Raw genomic sequence first — 16,875 nt, forward strand, 5'->3', positions numbered from 1 at the left:
AACTAGAACTTACTGAAGAGTACTCACATGTCATTCTTTAATTCATATAAAAAAATGTTTTTGTTGGCAAATTGCTATGGTATAAGAGGATTGAAACACATGAGGATGGGCTGTTATGGAAAAGCAATCAATCATTGATTATATTCCTGTAACGGCACGCCCTGGAGTCTTTTATTCCTTACACATCTGTCTTTTGATCGAGCACACACACTCTTCGCAGCATCATTAAGCTTTTCAACTGAGCTTCCACATAACTCCTGCGGTAAACAGACCTGAAATAACATGCAAACTGTAAACACTGGCGCACACAGGAAATGTTTCCCGCTACTGGAAGGAAACTCTGACACTGCTCATCATATTCACAAAGTCTCACTGCTTCACTAACACAGCCTGGAGACTGATTAGCACCCTCTCTCCGTTGCTTTCTACCATGCCGATCTACCCACTGCTCATTTTCTCATTACATTTCTGTCCTTTTGCTTTATATTAATGTAGCCCATTTCCTCATTTGCCTCCTCTCTCTATCTATCTCTCGCTCGCTCTCAGTGAATGAAGGATGGAGCCCCCGCATGACTGAACCAGTCAACCAGAACACCTCAGCAACATTACACTCACTGCAGTGCACAGCCTGCATACTTCTCTTCCTCTCTCTCTCTCTCACTCACACACACACATATACACACAAACAACAATGCAACACAGCACTCCTCAAAAGAGACCGAACATAAAGCTCTCGTCAGTCTCCTGTGTACGCAGCCTGTTCAAGGATGCACTGTGCACACAAACACACAGCGTACACCTCTTAACGTACATCAGCACCATTCAATAAATGCACAGTTCGTGTCTAGTGTGTCCACCCACTCACTCATTCATACAAGAAAACACACACACAGTATCCAAAGCAGAGAGCAAAAAGCTCTTACCCATTAGTTCTTCAGTTCCGAGGGAAGAAGCGGCCGTTTTACAAGCCGAGCAGTTTGAAGCCGTGCACCCACAACGCTCAAACACGCAGTCCACAGCAAGCGGAATACAACCGAGTCTCTCTCTTTCTCTCACGTTTCTTCTCTTCGCCGTCTCTCAATGAGCACACTCTGCTCTCCCTCAGGCACTGTCTCTAGCTGCCTCTGTCTCCTCCTCCCACTCTCTCTCTCTCGCTCTCTCTCTCTCAGCTGGTGACATCAGAGAGCCGTTGCGAGCATGCCGAGTGTTTATGCGCGCCGCTGTTGGTTTCCTGGAACGCACGCCAGATTCACAGAAGGTCCAACCGTCTCTCTCTTTTTTTATTACTAATGGGTGTACACATTGCAGTAGGGCCTTTGAGCAGCACCCAAAAATAGAAGGCACTTTACAAAAGATTTACTAAAGATTTACGAAAGTCAGCAAAGCAATGACGTACTATTAGGCACCATCATGTCTTTAGCTTACTCTCATACATTTATTAGTTCAATGTTTAAACATCCCTTCTAACAACCTAAACTCTCAGCTCCTTAGTTAGAGTTCACCAGCACCCTAAAATAGCATTCACATCATCTTAAAAAAAATATGCACTTGGAAGCTCCTTTCAGTTTCATTTCCTTTATGTTTTTATCTCTCCTTGTTTTTTCTTTCCAAACTTAAGTACTATTACAGGGTACCTGGGTATACTGAGGCCACCATCCCCTGGTCCTAGGATAGATAACAGGAGTAAGACTCAGAAGCTCTTATTCCCCCAATCCCAAGGTCCACAAGTTTCTACTCCTGCTATTCCAAACTCCAAAGTTTCTACTCCTGCCATCCCAAGGTCCACAAGCTCCTACCATCCCAAGGCCAACAAGTTTCTGCTCCTGCCATCCCAAGGCCCTCAAGCTTCTGCTCCTCCAATCCTGAGGCTAGCAAGTTTTTGCACTTGCTATCCTCAGCCCCACGACTCTCTGCTCCTGCCATTCAGAGGCCAATAAGTTTTTTCTCCTGCCAGCCTAAGGTCAACAATATTCTGCTCCTGCCATCCTGAGGCCAACAAATTTCTGCTCCTGCCATTCTAAGGTTCACAAGCTTCTGTGCTTGCTAACATGAGGCTCACAAGCTTCTCCTCCTTCAATCCCAAGACCAACAAAATCCTGCTACTGAGGATCTGGAGACCTACAACCTAGTGTTTGTCCTGAAACCCACAAGCTCCTCATCCAGCAATCTTGAGGCCCACAAGGTTCTCTTCCTGCACATGCTGCTGCTCCTGCCATTCCGAGGCCCACAAACTCCCATCTGGATACCCACAAGCTCCTGCTCCTGACGTTCATTTATGGACTGCTGACAATAATCAATGTGCTCTATAAAAATAAAACTGAGTGTAGCCTATACTGAAACTCAGGTATATATCTTCATGGATCTGAATTTATTATTAGTCTTTGTCGTGTCGCTATATAACATGTGGCACGAGTACAAGGAACTTGAGTTGTGCTGTAGTGAGAAGTGCTTCTTACGCACCTAATGATTAATTGACTTGTAAAGTAAGAAGAGCGAAGTGCTCAAGTAATAACCTCCTGAGTAATTTCAGTCCTATTGATATTCTCTATTCTCAACATATTGTGCGGTTAAATTACTGGGAGCGTAACTCTATAAAATAGGTTACGCTCTTCTGTCGTAAACTCCAGAGCACCAGATGTCAATTTAAACAGCTATAGCAAAGAGCACGATCATGTGCAGTCCCACACGCATACTCTCACAAATACGCAGCAGTCTGTGAAGATAAACCGTACAATAACAAGGTAGATAGATGTATATTTTCAGTAATGGCCCACCTTATTGTGCAACTAATAAATCTAGGTGACTTCAAATATGCTCTCCTTTTGAAAAGCAAAGAGAGGAAAAGATAGAGACAGACAGAGAGAGAGAGAGAGAGAGAGAGAAGAAATACTCTCTACTAACATCAGAATTGGAAGGAAAACAGTGATTAAGGCTGTCCCTTTGAATAATGTGCATGATGAAATGAGTTGGGGTTGGGGAAGACATTTTAACGGCATTAGAAATGAGGTGATTATACCAGAGATGGATGAAGCCATCAGGACCACTGGGAACAGGAGAAGCAATATTCTCTCTTTCTATCCAAAATGTGTGCGCACACACACATGCACTTTAAGAGAGCCATACAAGTAACCACACTCTGTATAGTGCTTGAGAAGGGAACAAGCTTCATTCCTCATCGACTTTTAACATCTTAAGAGTTAAAAATCTTGCTGGATGAACAGGTGCTGTATACGAAGAAGGGAGTGGAGCAGTAAGGGTAAGAAGTATGGCTGAAGGCTTGGGCTTGTCTCCTGGGAGGGGCAGAGAGGGAGGAGAAAAGGAAGAAAGAAGGGACATGGTGCTAGGGCCAGCACTTAACCAAGCGGCAGATCAATGGCACATTTACTCCAGCACGACTAATCAATAGCCAGCGTGTTTGGCTACGTGGGAGCAGGGAGAGAGCAATACTGCACTGAAATAAATATCCCACGGATCACTTTCACGCAGAGATGTCCAGCAACCTATAATGGTCAACACCCAAAAGCAATGGCAAACGCTTCTCTCTGAAGAGCCCGAGGCACCAGCATCTGTAGAGCAAGGATACACAAACTGTCCTAAATCTTCGCATTACATGAATCAAAACTTTTTCTGCTACCAATCAAGATTAATACAGTATCTGTAGAACAAATCACACTATGAGTATTAGAATTTCTATCTATGTACATATCTGAAGGCAACAAACATAACCCCTACATTTTTTTGACCAAATGACTCATGTTATTTGACAGTAGCAGAGGGCTGAACCTTGGCCATATAGTGGACTACATACACAGGTTCTAGAAAGCCTTCACATTATACCCTACAGAGTGAGGATACAGTATGTGTGTGTGTGGCAGGCTGGGAAAACCCATAGATTTTCACAAAAAAAGGACCAAAAAAATATCATAATATAACAGGTTGACATTTACATTTTAAATACACCAAAAATAACATGAAAATCTTTTCATTTGTTTTTTAATCTTGCCTTGGTGGTCTGTCTGCAGAGATCACATTGCGGTGTTAAAATGCAACGTTAAAAATAGTCTGCCTAAACCTTGTTAGCTACACGCACATTTCTTTTACAATGAACGTCATTCTCTGATCATGTGTTTGGATGCCATAACTTTATTTCTGGTTGAGACTCACGCAAAAGAGAAACATACAGTGCGTTGAGAAAGTATTCTTACATCTTAAGATCAATTTACTTTTTTTGCACTTGATCTCCGGACAATAACACATAATGACAAAGCAAAAACAGGTTTTTATACCTTTTTGCAAATTGATTAAAATCTCATTTAGATAAGTATTTAGAACCTTGATTCAGTACTTTTTGGAAGCACCTTTGGCAGCTTTATAGCTTCGAGTCTTCTTAGGTAAGCCTTCTGGATTTGGGCAGTTTCTCCCATTCTTTTTGGCAGATCTTCTCAAGTCTGTGACCTGCCATCTTCAGATCTCTCCATAGTTATTATAATGGGTTCAAGTCTGGGCTTTTGTTTTGTCATTATGGATTACTGTGTGGAGGCCAATGTCAATTTTATATTAAATCTATAATACACTGATTTTAAATGAAATCAATTTTAAATTAAATCTATAATACAATTAAGTGTGCAAAAAGGGAAGGAGTGTGAACATGTTCCAAAGCCACTATATTTCATTTCAGGAAAGCTGGCAGTTGTTTTAAATATATATGTATGTATGTGTGTGTGTATATATATATATACATATATATACACATATATATATATACATATATATATATATATATATACATATATATATATATATATATATATATATGTATATATATATATATATATATATATATATATATATATCAGAAAATGTCAATATTTCACAATGAAGGGTTTCCCCAGGCCGTAATACATACAGTAAATAGACAGGCATTTGAGATTCAACATAGCTTGTTGAAGTGGGTGGATTTTTATGAAGATCCTCAGTAACCTATAAAATGCAAGCACTAGCTTAATATCTGGAACAAATGAGCACAAATTAGTGAACTAAGCTGAACTTTCAGGCAGCTTTTTACACTCTGAAGGCAGCTGTGCGGCCTACAACTGACAGTTGTTAAAAAAAAGAAAAAATTAAAGCCCTTATCTACTTCTGACGCTACACACACAGCTATGCTGCTGATAACATCCACATGCACGCACACACCCAGTGATCACACCGATAAAACACTCACATACGTAAAAATGCGCAAGCATGTACACACAACACTAATTGTCAGAATTTCAACCCAACCTGCTAGGGAGGAACGTCAGAAGATGTGGCCAGCCAGCTTTTTTCCTCTAGTGCTGCGCCAAAGAAGAGCACATGTAAATGCAATGCTGTAAATGGAGCTCCCATTCCATGAAACTCCCATGTGATGATGGCTCGGAAAGCTCCATGGATTCGCGGTCCTATGCTTGTTTTTCATGCAAACGTGCCAAGGACAATCTTGTATACTTGTACAAATAGATTTTATGGAAAGCTATTCAAATCTAAAAGAGGAAATGGACAACTCAACGGTGATATACAGTCAGAGTTAAGGAAAGGAAACACTGAAGTTGGTGGCGTGAGGAATGAAAGAAGATTTCCCAAAAGCCGAAGCACAATGAAGAAACAGAATGACAGATATGCTACTACCGTCAGAAATTTTCTCCCTCAGGACACAGCCGAACACCAATGTGAAAAATACTGTATCATTCATTATTAATTACTGATCTTGATGGATTTCTGCTGTCTCTCTCTCTCCAGCTCTGTCCTTCTGAATATAAGAGCAGGTGCTGGAGTTGTGTGCCTCAGAAAGATATAGTGGCATTTCATTCTAATAAAGTGGAGCATGGTGAGAAATGCACTAGCAGCTAGATACACTGCCATGTGACGTGATTAATACTTCAACAATGAGTATTTTCCCTTTGCCTGTTGAGCACAGCACAATAAGTGCAGGTCAGCTGGTGAAAATCTGGGTGTGGAATAAACTCTCCATCTGATCTGAAGCATGCTTCAATTTGAAATGATTCAGCTGCTTACAAAATTCTTCCCTCTCCTTTTTAAGATCTGGGACCAAACACATGGGGAGCGTGTGAGCCACAGAACTGAGGAGGAGTCATGAGCTGAGTAAGCGAGCAATTCCAGCGTTGAACAGAACCAACTTCGGGGATTTGGGCCGGCTCCAGACTCAACACTCCCTCAAGAGCCGCAATTATCACATTTGTGGAAAAACAACGTTCGGAGCAGCTTTTCTCCATTAAACAGGGCTGCTCATTTAACGGGGTTGTCTAATTATATCACCCCAACACTCAGCTACCTCGTCTTCCATCATGCTTCTGTCACTGTGGAATTTTTCAGCAGCCAGATACACGCTCCAAGAGGGGTATGAGGCTTAAAGGAATATTCCAGAGTTTTGCATCATAATCTCTATTTAGTTCAACGGTAGCGTATCCTAGAATTCACACCAGATGTGTCATGAGAGTGAGCTCCTGTCAAGTCCAAACCACACGTGTGGTCACACACTAGGGTCGTTACGGTATCACGGTTAGTCACGATGTATTATCATCTACCAGGTCATTATTCTATCCAGTCATGTTTCTTACTCATGGGGTTCTCATCCCCTTTGTGTCTGGTTGCAACACCCCATAAAATGAAGGCTGGATTTCACAACCTCCTCCCTCTTGACTGCTGCTAAATCATATCTCTACTGCCACTATCATGTTCCTAACTTTATCATACACAACCTGTATCAAACACGCAGAACAAAATGCCATTGTTGACCACAACTAAATGAAGCAACTATCTATTTTTGGCTAAATGGTGCTGCACACTGACAATGCAAACAATTGTATACACATACTGTGTATACACAAGGATGTTTAAACTGACTTTTGTACAGAGATTTTGTAATAATTTTTTCATCACATCTTCATGAAAACTTTAAGGCTAAATGTTCACTGCACACGGTGTGAATATCCCCCTCCGCTTCCTTTTCCAAAACCTCACCGCTTGAGCGGCGCGTCTGTTTACAATGCAGGAAGTAAATGAACCTGTCAATCATGAAATCGTGGATTTCAAGTAAATTATGTTCTTATTCAAGTAGGCTACTCTTGTAAACTTAGTTCTAAAAAGGCATTCTGAAGTATGATACAATGTAAAGTTAAAAATTAAAATATTCCTCATCGGGGTGTATTCATGATACTGGCTTCACGATTCAATTCAAATCGATTCTCAGAATATTTTGAACAAAATTTGAATGAAGAAAGATTTTGACTGACTTGAACGATTGAAACATAATGAGCCTGAGGCGTCATTTTTACTGGAATTAGAGCTCCAAAGTCGGCTAAAGTGGCCATTTTAAGCAGCTTCTTTCTCAGACACTGCAGATCACAGCGGCGCAGGGCTAATGTCATTTTAAAGCTACTGAAGAGTTCTTTTTAACAGTTATAACGTGACTGTATAATCATATAACCTATATCTCACAAGTGCAGATGATTCCTGGTAACAGCATAGGCTCTACACAAAAGAATGTGATCACGTGACCAGTGTGCTGTTTATATATTTTAACTCTAAAATATATTGTTGTGCAGTTTGGGATCTCTGGTGTTTAAAACAGTGCAATTTTATCACAGGCATAATTAATAGAATGCTGATTTCCATGCTGTGAATTGCACATTTCCACGATATACAATGCCACACTTTTGCATCACAATGTATTGTGTCATGATGCATTGTTACCCCCTATTCCTTATTTACTTTTGTGTCTACAGCAGCATACAAATGTGCTATTAAAAAAAACAGTACTCGTCTATAAATACAGAGATGATACACTCAAAATTAGCTGGAAAGTACATCAGAGAAAGACAGCATTGCGGGATTTATAAATTTTTTGTCCATGCAGGCAGGAGGAAATATATGCATGCAGTACAATGTGAACCGACCGGTCACCGTTATGTGGCTGCCGCTTGCAATTTGTAGAAAGTTGAAACCAAACCAGCTCAACTTGGAGTTCTCGCTGCTGCCAATCATTGGAAATGAATGGGAGAGAAATTTTGAGTGATGAATTTGCATGCAGTGGCCTGAACCACACACTTCTTTTTTTTTTTTTTTTTTTGCAAGAAAACTAACACCTATGAGCTCAATAAAAACATAATATGATACTGGGACAGTGAATAAACAATATATGTGCTTTTTCTGGTTACTTATGAGTATGATTACCATGTTATTTAACTTCGGACTTTAAAACTGTTTAATCAAAACTCACTTATAATGCAAGTCTAAGGGCAAATATTGAGCATCAATAAACATTTATGCAAAACACCTTCTTCAGTTAAAGCAATTTGCAAATTAAGCTCTGTATATGGATAAAAAGTGAACTTTTTTTAGATGGAAGAAATTATTATGAATATCCTAAAATTTAAAAATGTTAAAAGCAAGGACAAGTCATTTGAATTACTCTTGCTGTATCACCCGAGTGTTAGAAACTTGGATTAACCTACATCCTTTCCTAGTCCTACTTTTTCTTAGAATGTAACAGTATTTAAATTTGTGTTATATTGATAATGATGGATAATGATGGAGTATTCCTTTACCAGAAGTTCAACAGCCTCAAACCTGTATGCTACCTGTGTGAAGAGGATCCTGCATGTATTTGCAATAATGTATTTATACCAGGGAGCTCATGTTACTAAATCCATCACACTCTTCCTCAGCTTCTCTTTCTCAGCACAATGTGGCTCTGCTCCATTAGTCCAGTGGATTGTGCATTCAGTGGAGTGTGGAGCGCTCATCCCTCACTGACCTACTGAACACTCGCTCCACCCACTGAAACAACACCAAGCAGTCATATTAGCCCACGTCCCTGTAGACGACATCAATAATGCATGTGGAAGAACATTGGATGTGCCTGAATGTCTTTTGAAAGTTTTAAGGGGAAAAAATCACATTAAAAGGCATAAAATCACAGTGAAAAGAAAAAAAAAAAAGCTTTGTATGTTTAGTGTTGCGACTTCTAACATGCTTTTATTTCGCTGAGTGACAAGGACAAAATTAAAACAAACGAGAAAGATCTCTCTCATCTATTCTTAGTGCGGCCCGATCTACGGTTGTCACTTAGTATCTGAAGAAATGTAACCTTAGGAGGAAATAAAGTTAAGAAATAAGGATCCATATTTGATTCCTCTCCCACTCCAGAGAGTGTGAGGAAGATAAAAGGGGTCATGGCCTTTCCTCTAACCCTCCTCCAGCAGAAGAGGCTTCTCACATACAAAATTCAGCAGGCTATAAAAAGGAGAGGAGAAATTGCTTCTAGTTAGCCTCAGCAAAGTAGCTGAAGTAGATTAAAATGTTAGCCACCCAGCTGGAAGACAACAGCATGACTGACTCCCAGACGAATGATTTCAACATTAAGCGGGGAAAAAAATGTCATGAACAAAACCAGACATCAAGCTGCAGCAGGTTACATGGTCTGTGTGTGCACTGCGTTGAAAGCCAAGTGATGTACAACTATAACATTTTGTGGCTTTTGTACAGAAACAAGAGAAAAAAGTGGAGGAGGGATTTTTTGGGTAGACTCCGGCAGCGAGAACTGCCTGTTCTGCAAAGAGAACTGGAGGTATAGTGCAAAGAAATGGAGCTGTTTTTTGCCATTCCTAACAACCATTTGGATTACTGATTACCGAACTGGATCTTAATAATAATCTGATTATCATAGGAAAAGGACACAAAACAGGCACATAAAAACAGTTCATATATTTAAACTGATATGTGAATAATTTAATAGGCAAGCAAGATGATTTGCCCGTAACTTTGATACTTTTAACTTTAACTTAGTCCTTCTCTACATCATCATCATCATCATCATTCACAAATTTACAGCAGGCCTACCCCAGATTCTGAACAAAGCTGGTCACATATCAATGAGAGGCTACTAAATCAAATTGCATATTATATTATAGCAGATTCCGTGATATCAAATCGTTGCTTTATGAATCGAAATCATATCGTATTGCATGGAAGCTTGAAGTTTACACCCAATAAATTCAGGTATGACATGCCAAATAATGTCTTATAAAAGCAATATTATTGTGCTTACAGGTTTCCTCTCAGTCTCTTAGTGGCTGTTGCTCCTTACTGTTCTTGTTACTTGCTGTATCAAGAACAAGAGTCACTGCCAAGAATTTCTCACACACTGAGAAAATGGCCAAAATTAGTCTGGGAAAGGGACACTGGCACTAAAATGGTGTACTGTGTATTCGGTATCAGACGCTAGTTACAGTCAGGCTACAGCACCTTTACCATCAGCCCTATCATTTAAGCTGTCTATCTATCGCTCACACTGAGACCAGACACAAAACTGAGCTGCTCTGGATCCAATGCACTAGAAGGGTGTGATGGAAAAAGAGAAAGAGATGAAATGAGAGAAAATGAGCTCTGCATCTCACTCTGAGCGACGAGAATGAGATTAAATGAAGCCTCACCAGGTAATAGACCTGTTACACACATCACACAAGAATCCTTACACACTCTCTCAGTTCAGATATCCTGAAACTCCAAGCTATAACTTGGATGGAATGACAGCCCTGAAACCACACACACACACACACACACACACACACACACACACACACACACACAGAATGTGCTGCACAGTGTGTGAGTGTGGTAACACAGCACAGCACTGAAACTCCACGGCTTCATATTGATCACGCAGGATTGAGGCTTGTGCCCGGCTGCCTCTCAGCACCATTACGGCAAAATCACAGGCCTGTCTTCAGTGATTAGACTCAATCATGTAATAAAATGCAATTGGAGTGCATTATGCACCGGTGGCCTCAGAGCTTTCACAGCTAAATCAGATCGGCAGCGCTGCTCAAAAGCTGCCATTCTGAGGCAATATGGCTGCTATAAAATGACCAACTGATCAATTAATTAATCAATCACTCAGTTAATCAGATTATTATTCAGTCACTTATTCAGGGATAAATTGATGCAGTTGTATCATTTCGGTTATGATAACGATATCAGAGCTCTGTGTAGTAACTGATACCTGATAATGATCTCATACAGCCATCCTGGTAACCGAGCCACTTTCTGCTGTCAAGTTATGTAAAGCAATAAGGAGCGATGACTTGGCAATATAACAACAGCTGTATGTTGTATGTTCCTGTGCATCAGCTGTGTCATGTCAGTCAACGTTACATTCACCCACAGCATAAAATACGTCTGTGGAGTAGATATGGCAGATACCAATATTAGCTTATTGTAAAGAAAAATCGGAAGTTGGTACAACATATATGATATGGCCACATCACTTAATGTAGATAACAATCGATTATAATGCATGCGTGCACTTGTATGTTATTAAAAATTGATAATACAAATGACATATTTTTATATAACAAATATTAAACAAAATTAGTTATGACAACTAAATAAAAAATATATTTAACACTAATTTTTTCTTTTTTTCCCAATTTTAAAGATTAAGTACATTTTAACATTATATCACATAATAATAACCATTATTGTACCCTGAGTGGAAGAAGCTGATATAAATTGTTTTATAAATTAATCATATATGCAAAAAAATTAATAATAATAATGAATAATTTAAAAATCATGTAAAATATTTTGAATTTATGATATTGGAGAAAAGTGTACTGTGACATTATTTATCATGATATTGATATTATATAGTCACATTGCCCAGCCCTAGCATTCAGTAATGCAGCCTGCAGCTATAGGTAACGCTAGCATTAGCAGTTTCTTTCAGAGCTTGCTACCTCACACATTGGAGTAAAACGTGCAGTTCTTTGATGTACAAAAATGTATAAAGTAGTACCAATTCTCAGACAAAATAAAGAAATGTTTTGAAATTGTTGTTCAAAACTAAGACACATCAATATGACCTGGATCAGTGGTGAGTTAAACATTTTAAAGTGTATTAAACCGTTATATTTTATATCGTATTGTCTGAAAGAGGGAGATTCGCACCCCTAGCACCAAGTGATCAGTCCATCAACAACAAGAGCTGACTACTATGTTGTTATCTAGCTAGTTTTATGGAGCGGAAAAAATACGCAGTTATTAGGAGTTAAATAAAAGGCGATGTTCATTTCGCCAGGCACTAACGACTCTGCAGACAGGAGTGAGAAACTTTCCTTCATGCTACTTCTTCAAAGGTCATGCACTACAAGCACTACAAGTCTCTTAAAGCCTAAACAACTCAAAATATTCAAAAGATGACTTTGCCCTGAGGTCAAGGGCTACATTTGAATAATATAGCGTAGACACATAGCCTGTGTGTATACATGTGCAAGTGAGTGAGTCAGAGATAAATAGAGATAAAGACAGAGAGAGACATGTTCTGGTCCAACAGAACCGAGGCAGCTGTCTCACAGCTCCTGCCTTCACCACTTGGCAGCACCAGGCTGAGCATGAGTGCCAAGGCGGCGGACAGGGCGCCACTTTCACTGGCCAATACAGGATGCTCAGAGACCATCTGTGAGGACTGGCATCAGTGGCAGCCAGCAACCGTCTCCCAAAAACACATGTACAGTATTCGGGTGACTTCTCATTACTGAAAAATAAATAAATAAAAAGAAAACAAATAATATTATACCAGAGCGCTCATCAATTCTCAAATCAATTCGCAGATTCATTTTCTGTAACAGCAGCTCTGACAGTAGCTCTGGCTGAAAAGACAAATCACAGGGTTTCATTAATGCAGTAACTCAAACCTTATCGTTTCTACGTTAAAAGCTCATACACAGGGACGTCTATGGCAGACGCTCCACATAATCTGTCTAATAATCAAGAAATTAAAGGATGGAAAACTCATTGATATGGTATAAATAAATGTTTCTTTAACTTTTATGGAAGGAGTCTCCAGTGTCAGAGCTTTGTAACAGTCAGTAAGTTTTCCACCAAGGGAAAGTCTTCAGGACATTGTCTATAACATGACAAGTGGCATTATTTTTTGTCACATTAAATTCAAGTAACAGAATCAAAGACAGGCTGGTGGAGGAACGAGTGTTGCAGCTAACTTTTCTCACAAATGTTCTACAACATTAAACGTAACTGTAAAGGGGTAAAACGCATGACATGTTCATTACTCAATTACAGATTGTAATCGTTAGCAAATTGCTATGGTATAAAATAAATAAAACACTTTGGGATGTGCTGTTATAGGAAAATGATCAACTTTGAAGTGGTAATACTAACTGTTGCATTGCACCACCCCGTCACTGATCATTTCCCTATAACACACCTTGTCATGTTTTAGTCCATACGTAATAAACACTCCGCAGAGATGAAGGGAAAACTGAACAGCTCTTAGCAGGATGAACTCATCTAAATTCATCTTGATTGTGTTTAACTTCAATTAACTGTAATTTCTCCTGATATTAAATATCACTTTTACTAAAGCGTTCTCCACTGTGGACTGCTGTATGGCTTCCTCTAACAGGCTCCTATGAAATCTAGATTTTATGGTGAGTGATAAAAGCTGCATTTATTTTAAATATCATGTCAGGATAAAAGAGATGAACCGCACTGCTTTTGCTGTGAAGAACAAGCTGCTGCACCATGCTGGCCAACATCCAACCTTACAGTCCATCCAGAGAGAGAGAGAGAGAGAGAGAGAGAGAGAGAGAGAGAGAGAGAGAGAGAGAGAGAGAGAGAGAGAGAGGTGGGGCAGTTGTATGGCAAAAGTGAAACGTGGGCATAGTGCCTGACTGTTACATCCCCAACACACCCACTCCATCCCCTACTGAGTATGCAAGGTGACCCTTGACAGCTCTCAGTGTCTCAGAGCAGCATGCCACCTAGCACTAAACATGAAGCACTGCCCGGAAACACAGCATGGTTCAACACACACACATACACACACACAAAGTTTTAGCATCAGGGTTCACAACAGCTGAATATTTTAACCATGAATCCAGCTACACAAAGCAAACTAAGTCCAAGCAAAACCAAGCACAAGACCAACACATGATCTGACTTGTTAAGAAAAGGCTTATTCCATAATGACTCGCTTGGCAGGAATCATTAACAATCCGAGCAGTGTACTTCCCATTTCCTGGAAAAGGGATCATTTCAAAGTTCCTGTACATCAGAGGTCAGTGGACTACCCTGCCATAACGCTTCAACAAGGAAATATATTCCCCTAAGAGACGTGTGTAAAATTAGCAAGGGTCAAGACCTTCGCTGGTTTTACAAGTAATAGCACATAGGCTGAAAATCTGTATGTGTGTGTGTGTGTGTGTGTGTGTGTGTGAGAGAGAGGGTGTAAAGTGAGAGTTTTGCCTGTCAATACTCTTGTTTTTCCACTGGGAGCTCCTAGTACTGCTTCCAAATCAATGCACTTCCAAATTCATGCTTCTTCCTCCAGACCAGATTCACACACCCAGCAACTCATTACACACTATTTCTCTTTGCACTTCTGCCTTGTTTTGGTTAGTAGTCATTATTTTACAGTATAATAAGAGTCAGACTTTATACGCAAGAGTCATACTTTATACAGACCGCAAGTCTGTCAGGACTAAACTTAGCTGGAAGTGATCAGGGTACCGTTTGCTTTACATAAAATAAAAAAGAAACATCCGTTCTATACAGGTAAGTATGTGGGACTGACTAGAGAATGTTCCTGGGAAGCGTGTATGAAAGACAGACACGTGTTTGTGCATGTCCAGAGGCGAGGACTGGCATGAGTACTGCTCTGAGACATAATGAGTGATGAGGAGAGATGAAACGAGAAGAGATGACACAAGAAGAGAGTGTGGCAAGGTTCAGAAAACATGCAATTTCAACAAGGTTCCTTGTATTATTTGATGTTTCTTTTATTAATAAAAACAAATAAGCAAAATCATCAGAACCTGCATTAATGTTCCAATGTTCATATCACTAATGAGCAAAAGTATTTCATTAACATTTAAACAAAAGTTAATGAATACATGTTATGTGTTACAGTACATGTCAACATTATGTACTGTTTATAAAAGCGTGATTTGTTGATGTTAGCTAATGCATTAAATAATGTTAGTTAAAGGAAACTTGATGTAAGGTGTTACATCCAACAGGTCATTGATAAACCTCTGAAATCACCAGAATGCCTCCTTAAGCTTAATGCCACTGGACACCTCTGTGTCTGTGTAGGCAGGAAAACCTTTAAGAGACTCATGTCTTGGCAGACACTGAAACAGAGGGAGTGTTAGATTGAGATGTAACTGGTGTACTTCACCCACCCACATACCCGGGCCCGTGGTGTGAGCGCGCGACTCTGCGGCGTTGGCAGTTTGAATAGCGTGCTTCTGAATGAATAAGCCAGGCTCTCACTCAGCCTAGTTAACATGCAGGCAAATCTGTCTTCATCGCCTTCATCAGGGGTGTCAGAGCCTCCTCTTCAAAGGGCAAACACTCCACATGCATCACCCACACACACACACACATCTATTTCAATAAATCTTTTACACCCATGTTAACTTGCTACTGAAAAAAAAACAAAAAAAAAAAACAACTTGTAGTAAGCGTTCATCAGGCAACAGGTATATTACTGCCATGTTTATTCGGGTTGGGCCGGCTTTGCAGCAGCTCCACGTGGGCGTTTAACAAGCGCCCGTCTTTATAATATCCACTTCATTTTCATTTCCTCTCATAGCAGGAAACAGCACTGATGGAGCTACTCTACGCTGCTGAGAACCGAGAAGGGAAAAAGCCTCCAGCCAATCAGTGCTGAGCACAAAGACACACAACCGTCATCAGCGGTCAATCGAGCAGCACTCACGCAAATGAGCTGAGAGGTGAATGCAAATGCGAGCGGCCCCAGCCAATCGGCCTGACCGCAGACGTGCAGGATTACGTCACGCTATTCAAAATGACTCATTGTAAAAATTCACATGCAGACATTTAGCCTAGTGTTTGTCACGAGACCGGTGTTTCGTCCTTGACACTGATACGATACCAGGGTAGGAAAAACATTCTGGAAATATGATCGCGGGAATTTGAAATAGTGAGGCATTAAAAATGCATAACAGCAGCAAACAGAAATGTAAGCAGTGTATGCACACAAATATAGAGAGGTTTTCATGAAACATTAAATAATAAAAAAGCTTTCTTTTAAGAATTCTGCAGGAATGGATTCATACCACAGTAAAGGTGTTCTTAAACTTTTTAAACTCAGGGATGCATTTAACTTTGACTTAATAATAAACTACACAGATGCCTTTAATATAGATTTATTTTATGGACATCCAATTATTCAAATTTTCATTATGTAAATGTGGGCCATAATATTCTGCCTTTTTATTAGAGCCATAGAGTTTTCTATTTCATAAACATAACATTCCACTGACACTTTAGGTCCAAGTTTACATTATTTATAGGCCTATGTTTTTTTATGTTATTGAGGTTTGGATTAAACCCACTCAATTCAAGTGACCAGTCAATTCAGCTAATAACTATAAGAACTCCATAATAAATAAAATAGCTTTAATAATGGTGGTTTGTGGTTAGATTTCCACCACCGTAACAAAATCAAAAAAAAAGCATGAACCACTGCTCTAGTACGTAAAACTTTCACATTTTCCACATTATTTGTGTATCTAATACTTCTACCAGTGTAAAATAATGAAAACAGCTGCTTTAACCCTTAACCTCTCTCTGCTTTGTGAATGTGTGTGCATGTGTGTGTGTGTTTTTGCGGCTCAGTGTAAGCTGTATTTAGGGCCAAGTAGAAACCCAACAACTATTACCACTGAGCGAACTTGGCTGACAACATTTTTTTTTTCTTTGATGGTTGTTGGCTGTTGATTTCATGCGTAGGTTTTCTGACTTCACAAAACAAAGAAAAGAAAAATGCCA

The 16,875-nt window shown here is 39.7% G+C and overlaps 1 protein-coding gene across 4 annotated transcripts in view; it reads right to left on the bottom strand.

Moving 5' to 3' along the window:
- Window positions 1–16,875, bottom strand: part of hdac4 (histone deacetylase 4) — a 170,276-nt gene that overhangs the window by 84,985 nt on the left and 68,416 nt on the right. Inside the window, exon 1 of one of the 4 annotated variants that reach the window (XM_034304208.2) lies at window positions 924–1,502. The exons of the other annotated variants lie outside the window; for them this stretch is intronic. Within the exon in view, the coding sequence (XP_034160099.2) occupies window positions 924–927 (4 nt within the window). The 5' untranslated portion in view covers window positions 928–1,502. Of the gene's footprint in view, window positions 1–923; window positions 1,503–16,875 lie in introns of those variants that run through there. 4 annotated transcript variants of the gene reach the window in all.

Source organism: Pangasianodon hypophthalmus, chromosome 5, assembly GCF_027358585.1.
Source record: "Pangasianodon hypophthalmus isolate fPanHyp1 chromosome 5, fPanHyp1.pri, whole genome shotgun sequence".
Lineage (NCBI taxonomy): Eukaryota > Metazoa > Chordata > Actinopteri > Siluriformes > Pangasiidae > Pangasianodon > Pangasianodon hypophthalmus.